Here is a 19921-nt window from a genome sequence, read left to right as displayed (position 1 = left end):
AACAAAAGTAACAGCATTTTTCTATAACTTACTCTACAGACCTTTTCTTTTGCAGATAAAGAGAGTAATGGGAATTGTTACAAGTATTTTATGAACAATAGATTTAAAATGGAATTATGTAATGCTGGCTGGACAATCCATGTGGACATTCGCGTTGCGCTCATTGGACCCCAACGCTCATTTCTAAGTGCGGAGGTGTGTTACGTCGAGATCGAGCGGGAAAATATTCAATATAAAATTTATTTTATACGGAATAAAAATTTTTATTCCTCGTGCGAAGCAACTTCGTTCGGTAGTCTTTTTTTTCTGTTGCTTCTTATCTTCGACAGCTGTACAGAAGGCTAACAAAGGAATTTCTAATCAGACCACCCAAATGCAGTTGTATGAGCCGATCACTACTACATTTAAATCATAACAGAGGTACAACTTAAACGGTGACTAAGAGTCTAGCACAAAGAGTCTTCAACCGCGACTCTTTACCTCCCGCAGAGTACCACCAACTTTAACTAGCCTCTGTTCGATGCGGCATCCGGTCTTTTGTTAAATTAAAAGTCGATCCATATCCTAATATCTTTTTTATACACGACGGTCCATTTATTCCTCTTTAATAAAAGAATATAAAATCGCAGTAACGTCTTCGATATAAGTTTTTGGGCAGCTGTGTCAATATCAAGACGAGTTCTTAGCTAGAATATATAAAAACGCATCCGGTAAACCACTAGACAACAGAATTTGAATTTATTAAATTGCCCATCAGCCAATGAAAATTCAATGATCGAAACCTTTGTTAAGTCGGTAGCCAGCCAACCGTGACGTGATATTGATAAGACCCAACCCTTCACGTTTCGTCTTAATTACCTTACCTGACCACCAAATCTACAGTTGCCGGGCAAACGTTCCCCTACTCTTATACCTAGCTCCAAGTCCCAGGATAGAATACTTCCCCTGAAAATGACACCACTTAGCCACTTCCCATCTTCGATCCTACACTCATCTTATCACTATATTGACAACCATAATGATCCGCCCTTCTCTAACGATCACAGTTTGGGGAATAGCCACTCACTATCTTCTGATTGGTTACTCTAACGTTTAAGGGACCTATATGATTATCTCCTTATCATAGAGCCATAATGTCCATCCAACCACTGATAAGCTGGATGCCCATTGGTCCCCCGAAAAATTAGAATACTTACGCTCGTAAGTAATTTTTATTACCTAGTGGGAGTTCACCCCCTTTCTTCATGAACACCCCAGGGAGAACAAAGACTCCGAGCATATATAAGGAGCACGTCTTTTTCTATTGTTCGCTCTCTCGCCTTTAATTTCAAGTATATTATTTTTCCTGTTATATCAATCATATCGACTAAATACTCTGAAGCGATCAGATCTATTTTACTTCAAGACTCCAGTCTTATTTTTGATTCATCTCCATAGAGACACGGTTCAAATTCCCATTACAATTTGTTACTATTTTTCAATTATTAAATCCGAAGTATAATTATTGCCTATTTTTGGGAAAACGGGCCTAACATAATATCTTCCAAGACATTATTTCATTCGTGCAATTATTACTCCGGGTCGGAACGCGCGATTACGCGAATAGTGCGGATTTAGTCAGAAATTATCTAGCCTTCTGTGCGGACGCGAATTTGAGCTTTTAAAATCAGCGAAGTGATTTGTGAACAATTCGGTGCCATTTAAGAAGAGTCAACATCGACGTAATCACCTCCATTCAACGCTACTCGAAGGGTCCAATTCGCCACAGGTTGTCGCAGTCATTGTCCAGCCAACACCAGGCCACAGCAGCCAGCACCTGTTGTATTGTAACAACAAACATCTTCAAAACTAAATAAACTACCTGTATCTGTAAGTCCTGACATTTTCATTTTAACATTAAGGAAAATATACATATTCCTGACCTATATCCATGCTCGGCACCAAATAACGAGGTCCCCGTTACCCGAGTAAAGGACTTAAGTGTCTTGACTCAAAACTAAGGGACTGTTCTATGTTATGTCTGTCTGGACGTAACATAAATAAAAATTTTGGTGTCAGAAGTGGGATCGCATTAAAAATGCCCGCGGTGTCCGAGCATGCAAAAGATTATCCTTCGGAAACCGTTCAAGATAATTCGAGTTAAATAACTGTAACTAAACAAGTAAGATGAGTACTTTCCCATTGAGGGTAAACAAATATTTATAATTGCTCAAGTCGAATTAACAATAAATTGAAGTAAAATTTGTCTAAAAGTTGACGACAACTTTTTTCTAGTCAACTTTTGAAGTAAATTTGCATTTTAATCCGGGTAGTAAATTTACGTCGAGTTGTGTAGCAAATTGTATATAAATTGTCCTCAAAAACGGAAAAGTCCCAAGTTGACGGAAATTTGACCAAAAAAGTCAAGAAAACTTTTGTAAGTAAATTTTCGCTAAAGCAAACTGTGCATTCGGGTAAATTGAGCAAAAATTAACCGAAAATTTTTCGTTCAAACTTTTGCTGTCAATTTGTCAGAAAATTCGGGCAGCAAATTTCAGGCAATTTCAATGTCAATTTCAAGCTAAAGTGGCTATTAGGGTATCTTATATACCCTGATAGCCACGGTTTAAAGATAATTGCTCAGCAAGTTCTGCAGTTAAACATTTTCGGCTAACTTAAAGACAAGTTTCTGGCAAGCCTTGGCTGGATAATATTTGCGTGCAAGTTAGTGCAAATTGACTGCCGTTATCTGGATGCAATTTAACAGAAGAACTTGCCGTCAATTTGAAGTGAAATTTTCAATCAACATAACGCCATTGTCTGACAGTAGGGGAGCGTGGGGTCGCCCCGGTCACCTAAGAAATAAACCTTCAAAATTTTTCGAATTATCCTAATTAGATCATAAAACGGACATTATGTTATTCTAAGGAATCTAGAGATTCAAAGACACATACTTAAAAATTAAAGTATAAAAGTAAATAGAAATATTTGATGAATTAAAAAAATTGTAAGTTTGACCGGGGCGACCTGACACGTCGGGTCGCCCCGGTCATTTGTCGGGTCATCCCGTTCACTGTTAATTTCAAATCATCAATTAAGAATCTAAAGTCGTATTGCTGAAATTTCAAAAAATTAAAATTTTATTTGGTCAACTTAAATTTAAGCAGTAAAGAAAAAAATGTAATATTGATAACTAACGACATTCAACTTTTTTTTTCCGTTTTCCGTACTCGGTTACAAGGCATCTATAATTTATTCATTTGTTTATTAATATTGTAACAAAAATGTTACGATGTTGTAGAAGAAAATGCCCCTGATGAACAAAAAAATTTTTAGCTTAAACTTTAAAAAAGCTTACCTCAATTAATTAATTGCTTATTAAATAAGATATTGGTTAATATTTTTATTAAACAAACACACGAATTGTCAGTCGAAAAAACAAGTGAAACGAATTGACCGGTGTGGCCCCATAACTTTGATCGGTACGACCCCAACTAATTTTTGAGAAAATAAACTGAATTTAAAAAAAAAGGATTGAAAATTATACTTCCAAGAAATGTCTGTAGATTATATACAAATCAATCATAAACTCCTTTCTTCTTGTAAAATATTTAAAAAACCTTCTGATAATGTCCTTGATTGTTAAATCAAAAGTCGATTAATTTTTTATTTATTTATTATTATTAAAAAGTAAATAATTTTTAACGTTAGGGCTCATTAATTACCTCTCATTCCATGAGAGTATAAAATTAAATTAAATTCAAAATCTATTTTTTGTGACAGACACTTGAAATCTACGACATTTAGCGCCTATAGTCAGCAGCTAAAAATATTAGATAAGATACAGCTGGTAAAAAAGATACCTAATCGTTCTAATAGTGACGTCATCATCGGATCAAAAAATATTTTTTGGTTACATCTGCGATAGCAAACGACCAAAAAATATCGAAGTAACTTGACGAACAATCTTGTGACAAAATTTATCATCATTTTAATTCGTCCACTTACCGACTTCTCTCTAATTTTCAACAAATACTCAAAACAATCTTACCAAATAACTAAACGTGGATTTATAACCTGCCATTTATAGGCACTAAATGTAGTAAATTTCAAATATCTGTCACAAAAACTAATGTATTTATCTAGTACAATCGAGTCTAAGACGCTCGTGTGTTGGTACCCTCGCCTTCGGCTCGGGCATCAATCGTCACACTCGCGTCTTAACACGATCGCACTCGATAGATAAACTACTAATATGATAGACTTTTCAAAATTTGGGTGACCGGGGCGACCCGCTGACCGGGACGACCCCACGCTCCCCTACCATGTTTAGTACATATAAATAACTCAGTAAGTGATTTTTAAAAATAATTTAAAAACATTTTAGGTTATATACCGTTTATTTTTACGTAACCGCATATCGAGTAAATTGAACTACAGTTGGAGTTACAAATACCGCATGCTGTGGCATATCTTATACTTTTTTCGATAGTTGACGCTTAACTGCAATATTGCAGTAAATCTAATCACAATTTGGAGTTGTCTCATGCCATACTACAGCCTGTGGTAAACAGAACTTCAGTTTTTGTTGCCACTACTACAATTTATTTTCCGTGTACGTATGTATGTATGTAAATATCTGTAACTCTTGAACGGATAGACCGATTTTGATCGTTAGGGTGTCATTCGAAGCGGCTTGTTAATATCTAAAGCTGTAAAAATTTGAGCTTAATCGGTAGGGTGCGTTCGGAGATATTTCAAAAATAAAATTTTTGAAAACAATGTTTTTTTTTATAACTGTTAATTTGCTGCATGGATTGATTTCAAAATCTGATCAGCTCTAAAACTTTATAAGCTGCGTCAAATGCTACCTCAACCATCAAAATCGGTTTATTCGTTCAAGAGAAACCGTTGCCGAAAGAATTCAAAAAAATTTTTTTTTGTTTTTTTGAAATTTCTCAAAACCGACTGGATAAATCAATTTTAAAATTTATTCAGCTTTAGAACTTGATAAAACGCATCAATTGCCTCCTCAACTATTAAAATCGGTTCATTCGTTCGCGAGATATCGTGGGAGAAAGAAATGCTAAAAAAAAGTTTTTTTGAAAACAACGTTATACAAAAGTATTTTCGAGCTCGAAAATGTATTCACAATAATGTTTTAGCTCCTTGAGCTCGAAAACAGCGGGAAGTTTTTGGGCTGGCCCGCAGGGTTAACTGATAGACCGATGTTTTTTTTGTACTTAAACTAATAATATTATTTTATCTACCATTCACAGACTTACTGGTATTTGGCCACTATTACCCTCAGCTAAGATCGGCTGGAAAATATTCAACTTTATCTTCAGATTTTTCAATTTAATGGTATTTATTTGTTACCTTATAACTTTGGTTGCTGACGCGTTGGATAACGTGACAGATTTAACTATTTTTGGCTACGATGGATGTTTTTTTTTTGCTACAACAATGATTATGTTCAAAGCATACAAATTTAGTCTTTCTTATGACAAAATATTAAGACTCATTGATCATGTCTACGATCCAATTCATGTACTTTCAAGAACATCTGGTAATTATATTGTATTTTTTTACAATTCAACACATCATATATGCATTAAGATTTTGAAATATTTTAATTGAGAACTGATTGAAATATCGTATTTATTTTGTGGAAATTATGTATTGTATACATTTAGTCGAAATTAAGGGTGCGTGAATAATTCTAACTTAAGAATTGTTTGTATCGAATCGAGTTATTATTTGTAAAGTTCTAAATTATTTTAAAAATACAAATTATTCGTAAAATATCGTAAAAAGTTTGTAACTTATCACGTGAGATTTAAAAATTTAATTTGTGGGAATAATTTCAACACTCGTAAGTGGGTACCCGGGTCAGAAATAAAACTTGATTTGGACTTGGTTTACCAAGTCTAAAGTTGGAGCCGTTTTTTACAAGACAAACTCGACTTTTTTTACGGAGATATGAAATACATTGAGTTTTCGCCTTGGTTTAGACTTAACTGGTTTACTTAGTCCTGAATTAAGACGAAAAAGTTGAAATCAAGTCGAAATTGAGTTGGTTTAGGCTTATTCGACTTAAAATGTAAGGCGAAAAAGTCTAAATCAAGTCGAAACTGACTTGATGTAGACTTATTCGACTTAAATTATAAGTCGAAAAAGTCAGAACTAAGGTGAAATAATTTTTGTATATTAAGGCGAAAGTAAGGCAAATAAATAACTTTATTTCGACTTGATTCAGCAAGTCAAAAGTAAGGCGAATGACTATCATGCTCGAAATAAAGACGAATAAGTTCAAACTAAGATCAAAAAAGTTCAAAAAGTTGAAAAAAATTTAATCTAAGTAAAAAAAGTCGAGATCTTATCGAAAAATCGTCAGCAAATCGATAACTTCAAAAGAAAATAAGGTGAAGCGAGGCTGAACCAAGCTTTATTTCTGACCCGGGTACACTCATCAGTAGTTCATGTACACGGAAAAAGTTATCTAATGAACTTTACTTGTTAATTGTGAGTAAAACTGGGCCTGGATGAATAATTACTCTTCCGTTCCTCAATAGTGATCAATTATGGAGTAAAAAACCCCAATTTCGAATAATTTTCAAGTAAAAAAGAGTAAAAAGTCAAACAAAAGGAACCAGTTTTTATTCTTTCCGTATTTATTTTGTTTTTGGCCCGGGCTTACTCTAAATTGTAGGGTAAATTTTATCAAAAAATTCTCTCCGTGCACTGTTAAAAATAATTTGAAAATTACAATACAAAAGGAATTGAATTTTCATAACTAGATATTTGAATCGTATTTTCAATAAAAAAAGCTTCAAATTTAATATACGTAATTTAATAATCAAGCTGGTATTTAAAATTCAGATAAAAAATACGAATTTTAATAAACATACACGGAAAGAAAATTATGGCAGCGGTTCCCATAATTTTGTGAAATTTTTTCCTATACCATCATAGGAATTACGACCATAAATTATGGGAGCGGTTCCTATAATTATAGGAATGTTTCCCATAATTATAGGAATAGTTCCTATAATTATGGGAATGATACCCATAACACTATAGGAATGGTTCCTATAATTATAGGAATGGTTCCTATAATTTATAGGAATACTTTCTATAATATTATAGGAACCATTCCCATAATATTATGGGAATGGTTCCTATAATAGTATGGGAACTATTCCCATAATATTATGGGAATGATTCCCATAATGCAATTGGAATGGTTTCTATACCATTATGGGAATCATCCCCATAATATTATGAGAATGATTCCCATACTATTATAGGAACCATTCCTATAATATTATGGGAATGGTTCCCATATTATCATGAAAAAATTAATTTAAAGAAGTGTGGTCACTTCTACAATACACAGAAATATTATTAAACATAAAAACAAAAATTCAAACATTGAAAAAAAAAATCGTATTTGGCAAAAAAACATTAAAATTTTTAACAAGAATTTTTTGTCAGCACAAAAGATTCAAGAAAATTCAAATTTTGGGAAATTTCTACACTATTGAGCAAAAAAAAAAATTTATGATATTATAGGGATGGTTCCCATAATATTATGGGAATAGTTCCCATATTATTATAGGAATAGTTCCTATACCAATATAGGATCCATTCCCATAATAGTATGGGAATGATTCCCATACCATTATGGGAATGGTTCCCATAATGGTATGGGAACTATTCTCATACTATTATGGGAATGGTTCCCATAATATATGGGAACCATTCCTATAGTAGTATAGGTACTATTTTCATACCATTATGGGAACCATTCCCATAATGCATAGGAAAACTTCCCATAATTTTCTTTCCGTGTACTTAAAATTTATACTTGTTTTTTAAATTTTTAAACCAAGTATTGAAAATTTTCAGACATATTGAATTTCAATAATTCCATTTGAAATTTCATAATACTTATTTGAAAATTCAAATGCTTGTATATGAAATTTCTGCGCGTGACGTGTTGCGTGTTCAGTAATCAAGGATTGTGTAGTGAAATATAAAATATCTGTGTGATTAATGTGAGCGGTGTACATCAGACTTTATTATTGTTAAGTTTTTATTTCCTCAATAATATAAAGTAAATAAAACTTGTGACTGAACTGAACATCATTGACAGTATGATAAATGATAAAATGATACAGTATTAAATGTGATATACACTGTTAAAATAATTGTTTGAATGTTCAAAACATTGTATATGACGCAATAAACACATATATTTGTGCTTGAAATTTGATTACTAATTTCATACAGAATTCAAAATACATGTTTTTGAATTTTCAAATTAACACATTAAATTTTCAAATACTTCTTTTTAAATTTTCAAATACAAGTTTCATAATTTTCAAATACTTTCTTTTTAATTTTTAAATAATTGTAGTTGAAAATCTGAAGCGTTTATTTGAAAATTCAAAAGCGTGTATTTTAAATTCTATACGATCGTTACAATGAAATTTCAAACTCGATTGTATGTGTTTATTACGTTATATATAATGTTTGGAAAATCCAAACAATTTTTTTAACAGTAGACTATCGAAATATGCAAAAAAACCAAAATAGATTTTTTTAAATTTTACACTAGTGATCCCCCTTAATACAGATTTAAAATTGAGTAAACTATTAATTTCACAGATTCTGGAATAATAATCAGTATAAAAAATTGTATATTTCAAGAAAGTTTGGAATTATTATTTTTCTGTGTGTCCTGTTGTTTGTTTGCAATAACGGTTCTATTTTTGGTTCCACAAGAAAAAGGCGCAGTACCAATACGATGTATTTATCCATTTGACAGTGTCAAATCTCCCAATCATGAAATAATTGTGTTGCACCAGTCTTATATAATTGTATGCTCACTTATTGTTATAATCGCAATGGACGCGATGACTTTAGGATTCATTAGATGGTCAACGATACAAATTCAAGTATTAACATCGAATTACAAAAATTGTAATGTTTATTCAATTAGACGTGCAACGCTAGTTTCTCCAATACCAACTGACAAGTTAGTGAAGATAGAAAATAAATTAAATAATATTGAAATATTTGATGAAGATATAGAAATATGTGAATTCTTGCCATTTTATTACAACGAAATAGAAAATATTGTTGAAGATTCATTTTTCTCGCGCTTCAAAACGTGCATAAAAAACCATCAGAGAATTATTGAAATGATTAATCAACTTAATCAAATATTTAGCTCATCATTGTTGGTTCAATTTGCAACAAGTACTACTATTATTTGCCTTAGTGGATTCCAATTGATTATGGCGAGTATTGATAAGTTTACGCTATAAATCATAATTAATAACTCTTATCACACCAAGGAAGACTTGCTGATGGTCTTGCTGATTGTCTTATTGACATATTTTTTTCACAACCTCTATTTCGACGTTCTTTTATGACAATCGATATTCGAATATATCTTTTAATTTAGTTCACGTAAATTTGCTCGCGATCGTCATTTTGATATAGGGAAATTTGCGCGAATTCTTTTTTTTTTTTTCTTAATGTTGAGCACAAACTTCCGCACCCTGCATCAAAAAATATAATTTTTTAATCGTATTCTGCTTTAAGAATTCAAATGACACATCGATGTTTGTCAAATTTTTGTCATATTGGATAACATGTTTCGCCCAGTTACTTTTCTGGTGTTACTACGGCAATCGGTTCACTTCCTTGGTGAGTAATTTTACTGTTAAAGAAAATTTTTAATTAAAACAGAAAAAGGCCATTCGGCAGCCGAAATGGAAGTAGATTTCTCATTATTTAGTTATTTTAATCTTCCAAATGAACACCCAGGTCAAAAGTAAAACTTGATTCAGGCTCGCTTTACCTTACTTTCTTTTGAAGTTATCGATTTGCTGACGATTTGTCGAGAAGATCACGACTTTTTTGACTTAAATTAAATTTTTTTGAACTTTTTGAACTTTTTTCATCTTAGTTTGAACTTATTCGTCTTTACTTCAAGCACGATAGTCATTCACCTTACACGGAAACAAATTTACTGTTGCTGCAACAGGAGGCATTCATGTTGCAGCAACAGGAAAAAATCCTGTTGTAGCAACAGGATTTTCCTGTAGCTGCAACAGGAGACAGCCACGTTGCAGCAACAGGATTTATACTGTTGTTGCGACTTCATAGTAAAATATAGTTACACAGTAAAAAATTTTGTGTAAAAAGTTTTTCGACGCAATGATATGCTCATAAAAAAATAGTCTTCTGATCGATTTTAAGAGCTTGACATTAAAATAAAAATAACTAGAAAACAATGGGGAATTCGAAAAAACTTTTTTCAAAATAACTTCTAGCGAAGAAAATTGTCTACAAAATATGATTACCACTTTCAATAAATTTTTCCGTCTCAATTCTTCAAAGTCGGACGTCATCTATAAGTCCTCAAAAATTTCCAGACTGATGTTTTGTAAAATAAGCCCAACTGGGCAAAAATTTTTTTTCAATTGATAAAAAAAAATAGAAGGAATAGTCGGCCCACTCTAGGATTGGCGGGAAAAATTGCAGAATTAAATGTAGTTTTTTTTGAGAAAATAAAAAAAAAAATAAAAAATGACGAACTTTAAGAAAATCACGGTTTTTTTCAAAAAAGCCGAAAATTTCATAGAGTTTATCATCATAAAATTTTTTTGTATTTTGTTTCAAAAAGTACATTCAATGACAAAAATTTTGAAAAAAAAAAACGTCCCGATTAGTTAATTTTTGAAGTTATAGCTATTTGATAAAATAAAAGCCTTATTTTTGAAAAATTCATAACTTTTTTTGGGTTGGGTAAAAAAATTTGAAAATTTTCTGAAAAATGATTTTAATGGGGTATGAAAGGAAAAAAAATTTTCAGCCAAATCGAAAGGGGTCGGGGTCAAAAGTGGTCGCTTGGCGTGGAATGCCCCATAGAAAAGTGCGATGAGGAACCTCTTAATGTTAATATTAAGAGCTCTAATTTTCACAGGCGTCTTTTTTTATCTAAATCAAATTTTTAAACCTGTTTCCGAGAAAAAAAAAAATTTGTTATTTTTTGGATCACCCTAATATACATATATCAATTTTTGAACCATATGTGTTCCCTGACTCAGCTCGTCGAGTTGAGTTTAGAGGTAGCAATATTTTTGGAAAATTGCGTCATGACGACAAATGCGATAGATAGATTTCTATGAAATCTACTAAAAATCAATATTTGCATGCTTATAAAATTTTATCAAACTATTTCAGTATTGTAATATTTTATTTCAAGGCAAACACTTTAACGTACAACCAGTGGATGTCCGGATGGGAGTATGTGTACGAAAAAAATAAAAATAATGAATTGAGAAATCTTGTTACTATTTCAATGATACCTTCACTACGACCATTAGAATTCAAAGCTGTAGGTCTTTTTGTTTTATCGATGCCAACGTTTCTTAGTGTAAGTAAAATTACTGTCCTCCCACCCATAGTTTTTAAAAATTTTTCAAACTTTCGGAGTTGGGAGAGAATATTATTATTAAATCTCTTTCAAAATTCTATTTGTTTAATAAAAAATATTTTTCACCAATAACTAAAATTTAGATTAATAAAATAAAATTCTTTTTTGCACAGATTGTTAAGAGCTCATATTCAATTTTAGTACTTTTAACATCAGTTACTACAGATAGACAAATTGATTAAGCATACACCTCAATTCAAATAGATGATGACTTCAAATAAAAAAAAAATTATCCCATTGTAATCTTCTAATAATAAATACATGAGAAGTGTATGAAGCCACAATAACTTGACATCTCATGGATTGAATATAGTATAAATATATACAAATTTACACATTAATGCACATTGACATAAATGTATATATGATAGTTAATTCTACTAATAAAGAATAATTTGACCAAATTTTAAGTAACTTATTTTTACAAAATTACAGTCATATTATTAGGGTAAACTAAGAAATTTAACATACGTATCATCATTTTAAATTTATTCGCAAACTAAAAATTGTTATTCTTTTTTAAATGAAAAAACGATCCCGGGAAAAAATGTTTTTATAAAATTTTGTACAATTTTATAAAATTTTACAAAATTTTAGTACTAACATTTTATAAAATTTTATAAAATTTTATACTGAAAATGGCCTGGTAAAATTTTATCAAATTTTATAAAGTTTTATAAAATTTTATGAAGTTTTATAAAAATTTCATAAAATTTTACCAGGCCATTTTCAGTATAAAGTTTTATAAAATTTTACAAAGTTTTATAAAATGATTTTTTTTTTTCCGGGACGGGTCACCCATCCAATTAATGGCCACCCTCGATGCTGCTTAACTTTTGTTATTGAAGAATCGTAGTCTGCTCCGCTCGTCTATTGGTCACTTGTAGCTTAGAAATATTCGTGGCTGTATTTATGATTACTCATGAATTCATATCAGCCATATTTTATAGTATTAAATTATAAGTATATATAAAAAAAAGACTTGAATAATTCAACTATCGACTGTTTAATGGACATAGAATTTTAAAATTAATTAAATTTATTGATTTTTCATGATTTTTATTTTTGAATTAATGGCGAAACCTTTGGACTTTTTCTTGAGTAACGACGATTTAATTTGAATTGCTAGTTGACAAAATAAAAGTTTAAAAACATTAAATTCGAAATTATCACATTATGTAATATATATAAAAATATGTAAGAGAAAGGGGTGGCGGGGGTAGGCGAAACGAGGTACTTCTAAAATATTATAAAAAAAATTTTTTTTTTTTAAATCTATTATAACCATCCCAAAACTACTTTTGTAAATATAATTGAGCATTATTTTGAATTTTTTTCGTTAAACTTTTTCAAGAATCGAGTGCCGGTCAAAAAACGTTAAAGACTTTTGTATTATGATAAAAACTATTAAAAACTTTTTTATCTTCCTTTGCATCCAATAATTGTGTAAAATATAATTTTTCTTAATGTAAATAACTTACAAAAAATTTTAATAAAATCAAACTTATTCAATATTCAGAATTTTTTTTTTTTTTTCTACATTTTTCTGGGGGTACCCTGCATATATTTAGGTTCAATTATATTTTTTATAATATAATTTTCATATTTGTTTATCACCATATTTTGCCCGCAAAAATGAAATGTTTTTTTTTATGTCCATTGAAAATTTTATCTATTTACTTCGAATTTCTAACAATTTTTATAATAATTTGTAATAAACTTTATAAAATTGTGTGAAATTTTATCAAATTTTACAAAATGCTACCCTACACTAGATGCAATAGTGGCATCAAGTTCTCTAAAGTTTTATGAAATATTATAAAATTTTATAAAATTTCATACAATTATATAAAATTTTATCTAATTATTACTCCCCTTTTGAGATCTTACTTTGTAAAATTGTATAAATTTGTATAAGATTTTTTAAGATCGCATATAATTTTATGAAATCGTATAAAACTTTATAAAATTTTATAAAATTTCATCTAAATATTTCTTCTCTTCTAAGGACTTACTTCATAAAATTATATAAAATTGTATAAGATTGTATAAAATTTTATATAATTTTATGAAATCGGATAAAACTTTATAAAATTTCATACAATTATATTAAATTTCATTTAATCATTACTTCCCTCACTCAGATCTTACTTTATAAAATTTTTTAAGATTGTATAAAAATTTATATAATTTTATGAAATCGTATAAAAGTTTATACAATTTCATAAAATCTTATAAAATTTCGCACGATTATATAAAATTTTATCTAATTATGACTTCCCTTTTAAGATCTTACCATATAAAATTTTATAAAATTTTATAAAATTCTATGAAATTTAATAAAATTATGTAAAATTATATGAAATTCTATGAAATTTCGCTGTACAGTCTTATAAAATTGTATAAAATTTTATATAATTTTATACAATTGTGTAAAACTTTATAAAATTTTGTTATATTTTATACAATTTTATAAAATGTCATACAATTTTATAAAATTACATTTATTTATTACGTTCCTTACTCAGATCTTACTTTATAAAATTTTAGAAGATTTTATAAAAATTTTATAAGATTTTATAAAATTGTATAAAATATTATAAAATTTTATAAAATTTTATGAATTTTTATAAAATTTTGCTGTAAAATCTTATAAAATCTTACAAAATTGTATAAAATTGTGTAAAATTTTATATTATTTTATAAAATTTTATAAAAACATTTTTTCCCGGGATGTTTGAAAATATTGATGGTTCAAAATTTTCAACAAAGTTTTTATTTAAAATTGTTTTTTTTCATGCATAATTAATTATTAAATACGAGAAATTTCATAGCATGACTTTAATAGACTCACAATTATCTAAAACTAATTAAGGTTTTTTTTTTTTTTTAAAAGTAAGTACTATATTTTTGAAATTTTTTTAATTAAAACCACTCAAATATTTTGCTTAATCATATATAGCACATACACTTTATAGTATTTTCAATAAAAATTATGCTTTCACTTTTTTAATTACGTGAAAAAACAATTATGACTCGAGTCTCGCTCTCGAGATCAAACTAACTGTAGTTACGCTACTGTCCTCATGATGTCGCCACAGTTTTCAGCTTCTATTTAAAATTGTACAATCTAGTTACCTCTCTCATGCTCCTAAGACCTCATAACGCTTTCTGTGCGCGTGGTGATCGCTTCGTAAAAAAAAAAAAAAAAAAAAAAGTAAACGTTTCAGATTAATAAATTTGCAATTAATTGGTGAAAATGGGAAAAAAGGCTGCTGACGAAAGAATAGATAAATTGCAAAAGAAGCTCGCTAAATATAAAGAGCTTGTAGACGGTGCTTTGGCTGAAAGACGGGCCAATATTGATGAGGAGGACTCTGAGGAATCTTCTGGTAAGTTTTAACAGATTCTCGGATCCTTTCAAAGGTTTCCCGAAGGCAGCTGCTTACAAGAACCAGAGACCTCATCAGCAGGCTCAGACCAGGAGCCAGACGAGGTCGTCACAGTTGACACAACCGAGTCGCAGTCATGAGTAGAGGTAAGAAAAATTGCTGGTAGATTACGTCAATTTAAGCAGGCTTGGTCTGATATTTCGGCAGACTCCTCAATTATTGAAATTATCGAAGGGTTTCGTATACCATTCACCACCCTCCCGTACCAGTCATCTGCGCCTTCTGACCAACTGGTGCGGCCACCAGATGTACCTTTCCTCGATGAAGTCATTTCTAACTTTCTAAATATTGGTGCAGTAGAGAAATGTAGGCCGTGTGAAGGTCAATTCCTGTCTCCATTTTTCCTAGTCCCAAAGAAAAATGGTAGTAAGAGATTTGTAATAAATCTAAAAGGGTTAAACGTCTTCATTGATAAAGTTCATTTTAAAATGGAAGACATAAGAACTGCGGTCAGGCTCATGAGCAGAGGCTGCTATATGGCTACAATTGACTTACAAGATGCTTATTTTATGGTTTCCATATGCAGAGAGCATCGGCGTTATCTGCGATTTAGGTGGAGGGGTCAAATCTACGAATTTGTTTGCTTGCCATTTGGTCTCTCGTGTTCGCCGTGGGTGTTTACTAAAGTATTGAAGCCAGTTATGAGTTTTTTAAGAAGCAAGGGTTTCTTATCCACCATTTATATTGATGACTGTCTTTGCTTGGGTGCGACCTTCATTGAGTGTGTGGCTAATGTTAAATATACCACTGAGTTGTTTTGCTCTCTTGGCTTTATTATTAATAATAAAAGTCAGCTGACACCAGCACAAAAATGTAATTTCCTAGGTTTCCACTTAAACTCTCTCACACTAGCACTAGAATTACCACCTGAGAAGAAGGGAAAAATTCTTGACTTGATTAAGAAATTTAGAAGTCCAATTAGATGTAAAATCAGAGATTTCGCACAATTTTTAGGCACTCTGACAGCGGCTTGCCCAGCGGTGCAGTATGGTTGGGCTCATACTAAGAGTCTGGAGAGGGAGAAATATTTAGCTTTGCTGAATTCTCGGGACAATTACGAGGCTAGGATGCATCTAGACCTCTCAACCTCGGCCGATTTATCATGGTGGGAATCTGTCATCGGGAAGGCGTCTAACCCGATAAGATCAATGGTGTTTTGTAGGACGATATTCTCCGATGCTTCAGGTACAGGCTGGGGAGCAGCATGTGAAGGTGAAGTGGTTTACGGCAGTTGGGACCCGTCCGAGGCTGCAGAGCACATTAACTATCTCGAATTGCTGGCGGCGTTCAGAGCTTTGGAGTCGTTCGCTGGTGACTTAGTAGACGCTGAGATCCTGCTCAGGATTGACAACACTACGGCTATTGCCTATATAAATTGTGACGAGGCGATATCGGAGCCTCGGTCTTTCTTGAAACCCGGCAACGAAAGTTATTAACTAACCGACGTCGCGACAACCAAGAGGCATTAATGCTCGTACGACTCCTAGTCGTGCGAGCCCTGCGCAGTTCCCCATCACTTAGTGGTGGGCGAAACCTGCTGAAATTCCCTGGAGGCGCAATGCTCCACCTCAGAAGACCCTAAGTCGACCCACTGGAACAGACTTTGGTCCAGTGCCCTGCAGTCCACCTTGCAGGGACATACGCGGCTGGCTCGTTCATTCAAACGAGGCCAGTTTAGCTTATGTCGCGCCATCTCTGAGGGGGAAGACTCAACGTTTGACATTCGATCTTTATTCGAGCGACTGAGTGTGGTTTCGCTCCACTGTTGCAGCTACAAAAGCACGGATGGGCCCTAGAAATTCCCTAGGCACTCTGAAGTTGGTCAACCGTAAAATAAAAGCACCAGAGGACCTTTTTGGAGGGAAGTCACTCTTGGTTGACGCGTCACGCAGTACGGTTGTGCTTCTATTATTTTACTGCTAAAATTGTCTAGTCAATTATGTATTTTTTTGTCCTGTCTTGTTAAATTATAAAGTACGTGATATAAAGTTGTCTTGTCGCGTAATACGCGTGATTGGTTAAATAGCAAATTCTTTAATAAAAACACAGTTATTTAATATCAATTAATAAAACGTGTTGTAAATTACTAAGCCGTACCTGTCCATTAGTGAGTTAAGTTAAAATTAAGTTCTACGCTGTTGATCCGGTAGACGACGCCGACGCCTAGCTGTACGGACTTGGGACCAGTCCGCAACTCCAAGTAAGTCTACCTTAATTCACTGCTCAAGGAACTCTCTCTATTCGTCCTGGGTAAGCCAATTCGACTACCCGGGTAAATCGGTATTGAAAATTAAAACAATCGTGACACGGTAAAACACACGCTACGTAGAAAATAGCGTGTGTCGCGATCAGATACTAAACGGGTACCTGTCCTCGTGGTCATCTACCTCGAGGAGGAGGCACCACGTTTTAAAATAGAATGGGTGGTACCCGCTACCCAAAGCTCAATAGTATCGCTCAACGCATTTGGAGCTGGTGTGAGGCTAAGAGGTTATGGATTTTTGCCTCTTATATACCGTCTCGCGAGAATACGGAGGCTGATCAAGCTTCTCGTATGGAGAATATAGATACTGAATGGGAGCTCGCTCCTTGGGCTTATGATCGTCTGTGTAGAGAGCTGGGCAAGGTAAGTATTGACCTGTTTGCTTCTGCGGATAACCACAAGTGTGAGAATTATTGTTCCTGGTTTAGAGATCCCAGAGCTTTCTGTGTTGACGCGTTTACGTTTAGCTGGTCATTTATACCATTCTACGCGTTTCCGCCTTTCTCATTGATACTGAAGGTCTTAAGAAAGATCGTAACGGACCAAGCCTGCGGTGTGGTAGTTGTGCCTGATTGGAGCGCCCAGCCATGGTACCCACTATGGTTGTCATTGCTGCTGGGGCCTCCAGTAGTGTTTACACCTGATGATCAACTTCTTCTTTCTCCTTGCAGAAAAATTCAACATCCATTAGCCGGGAAACTAACGATGCTGGCGGGTTTATTATCAGCCAGACCTTCGGACAGAGAAATTTAGACAAAGCAGCCGTAAATATGTTGCTCCGCTCAGTGGAAGGTTCCACACTAACAATGTATAAAAAATACATGATAGAATGGTATCACTATTGTTCGGAGAAGAATGTCAACGCATTTGATCCGGAGATTCCAGTAATTGCTAACTGGATGGTTCAGAAATTTGAACAAGGTGCTTCTAATGGGGTTATAAACTCCTACAGAGCAGCCCTATCTTTTTTCTGTGGGGATCGGGTTGGTAAAGATCCAACGTTATCAAGACTACTCCGCGGTATATATAAAATAAAACCTGCCAAGCCACGGTATGAGAAGATTTACGAGTTGGACCCGGTAATCAGCAAGATCAGCTCGTTGTATCCACTAGATTCACTGACTCTTCCAAAACTTACGGTTAAGTTAGTGGTACTTTTGGCACTGATAACAGCGCATCGTAAGCAGACTCTGGTCAGCATCAAGCTTGAGAACATTAAGGAGGTCAACAAGGGTATCGAGATCAGGATCCCAGATCCTATAAAAACGTCAAGACCTGGAGCAGCTCAGCCACTTTTAATTTTACCAGACTTTGAAGACCGGCCTGAATTGTGTGCCGCGTCCACACTCAGGCATTACCGAGAAGTGACAGAGACGATTAGGCAAGGAACTCAGCAGTTACTGCTGACATCTCGCAGTCCCTTTTGGGCAGCCACGAAGGACACTGTGAGTAGATGGATCAGGGCTTTCCTAGTTGAGTGCGGAATCACGTCTGACTGCGCACCACACAGCATTCGGCATGCTAGCACGTCTACCGCGTTAAAGAAGGATGTGGACCTGTCAGTGATAAAGAGTCTCGCAGGTTGGTCGCAGAATTCGCAAACGTTTGATAGATTTTACAACCGGCCGTTAGTGAAAGACAAACGCGAGTTTGCTAGGGCTGTGCTTTTAAGTGGCAGCAGTATATTCAAACAATAATTATTGTATATGGATGTAATTATTTTATTCATTTAATTATTTGCTAATTTTTTTATTTACTTGTCATTATTACCTATTAATTAATAAAGAGTTATCATAACCAGAGGTTTTTTTCGTATTTCTTGGTATATATTTGTTTTATTGTAGCTCTAAACATCTACAGTTAGTTTGATCTCGAGAGCGAGACTCGAGTCATAATTAGAAGATCGAGCGAGCCCGCCGAAGCTCGATCATAATTATGTCGAAAGTCTCGCTCGAAGAGATCAAGAACCCACTCCATTTGATTTGCTGTTGGTGAACAACTTTATTAACCCACCCAGAGGAAGTGAAGGCTGAACGATATGAGGTCTTAGGGGCATGAGAGAGGTAACTAGATTGTACAATTTTAAATAGAAGCTGAAAACTGTGGCGACATCATGAGGACAGTAGTGTAACTACAGTTAGTTTGATCTCTTCGAGCGAGACTTTCGTCATAATTATGATCGAGCTTCGCCCGCCTTCGGCGGGCGAAGCTCGATCTTCTAATATTCAATTAAATTTAATGAATTCTATTAAGTTTCCATGACAATTATTATTTAAAATATAGAAAACTTTTACCTGTGTATTCACTCACTTTAAAAATATAATATTATCGTTAAAAAATAGTCTAGAGTAAAGAGTACTCCATAGACAATGATGTGTTCTGTGCGAAGTAGTCTAGTCAACATGTGCCTTTTAGGTCAAAATTTTTTATTCGCCTCGGAAAGTTATGATCGAGGTGTCATTCGATTCGTCATCGCATCTAGAAACTTTTTGAAAAATTTGGAGTGGCGCTTGCAAAAGTTAGAAAAATTATAAACAATTTAGTAAAAAAAAAAGGGGGTTTTGTTTTTTGCAAATATCTCAAAAAGTATTCAAAATTGTTTAAATTTGAAGAAAGATCCAAAAATAGGAAAAAATTTCCTAAAAAAAAATCTTATCTCCTGGAACTCTAGGACCAATATTTATAATTTTTCTAGAGGGTTGAAAATACGGC

At 33.0% G+C, this 19921-nt stretch overlaps 2 protein-coding genes across 4 annotated transcripts in view; both read left to right on the top strand.

Annotated features, from left to right (window-relative positions):
• LOC130668640 (uncharacterized) overlaps positions 1-11888 on the top strand; it is a 35644-nt gene extending 23756 nt beyond the window's left edge. The window contains exons 2-6 of the mRNA XM_057471026.1: positions 5259-5548; positions 8653-9287; positions 9595-9699; positions 11264-11434; positions 11608-11888. Of these exons, the coding sequence (XP_057327009.1) occupies positions 5259-5548; positions 8653-9287; positions 9595-9699; positions 11264-11434; positions 11608-11676 (1270 nt within the window). The 3' untranslated portion in view covers positions 11677-11888. The remainder of the gene's footprint in view (positions 1-5258; positions 5549-8652; positions 9288-9594; positions 9700-11263; positions 11435-11607) is intronic.
• Positions 1-19921, top strand: part of LOC130668636 (PDZ and LIM domain protein 3) — a 129026-nt gene that overhangs the window by 41142 nt on the left and 67963 nt on the right. The window lies entirely within an intron of this gene.

The sequence above is a fragment of the Microplitis mediator genome, chromosome 5 (assembly GCF_029852145.1).
Source record: "Microplitis mediator isolate UGA2020A chromosome 5, iyMicMedi2.1, whole genome shotgun sequence".
Lineage (NCBI taxonomy): Eukaryota > Metazoa > Arthropoda > Insecta > Hymenoptera > Braconidae > Microplitis > Microplitis mediator.
Note: the sequence above shows the minus strand (reverse complement) of the source record. Positions and strands in the feature narration are given on the sequence as shown.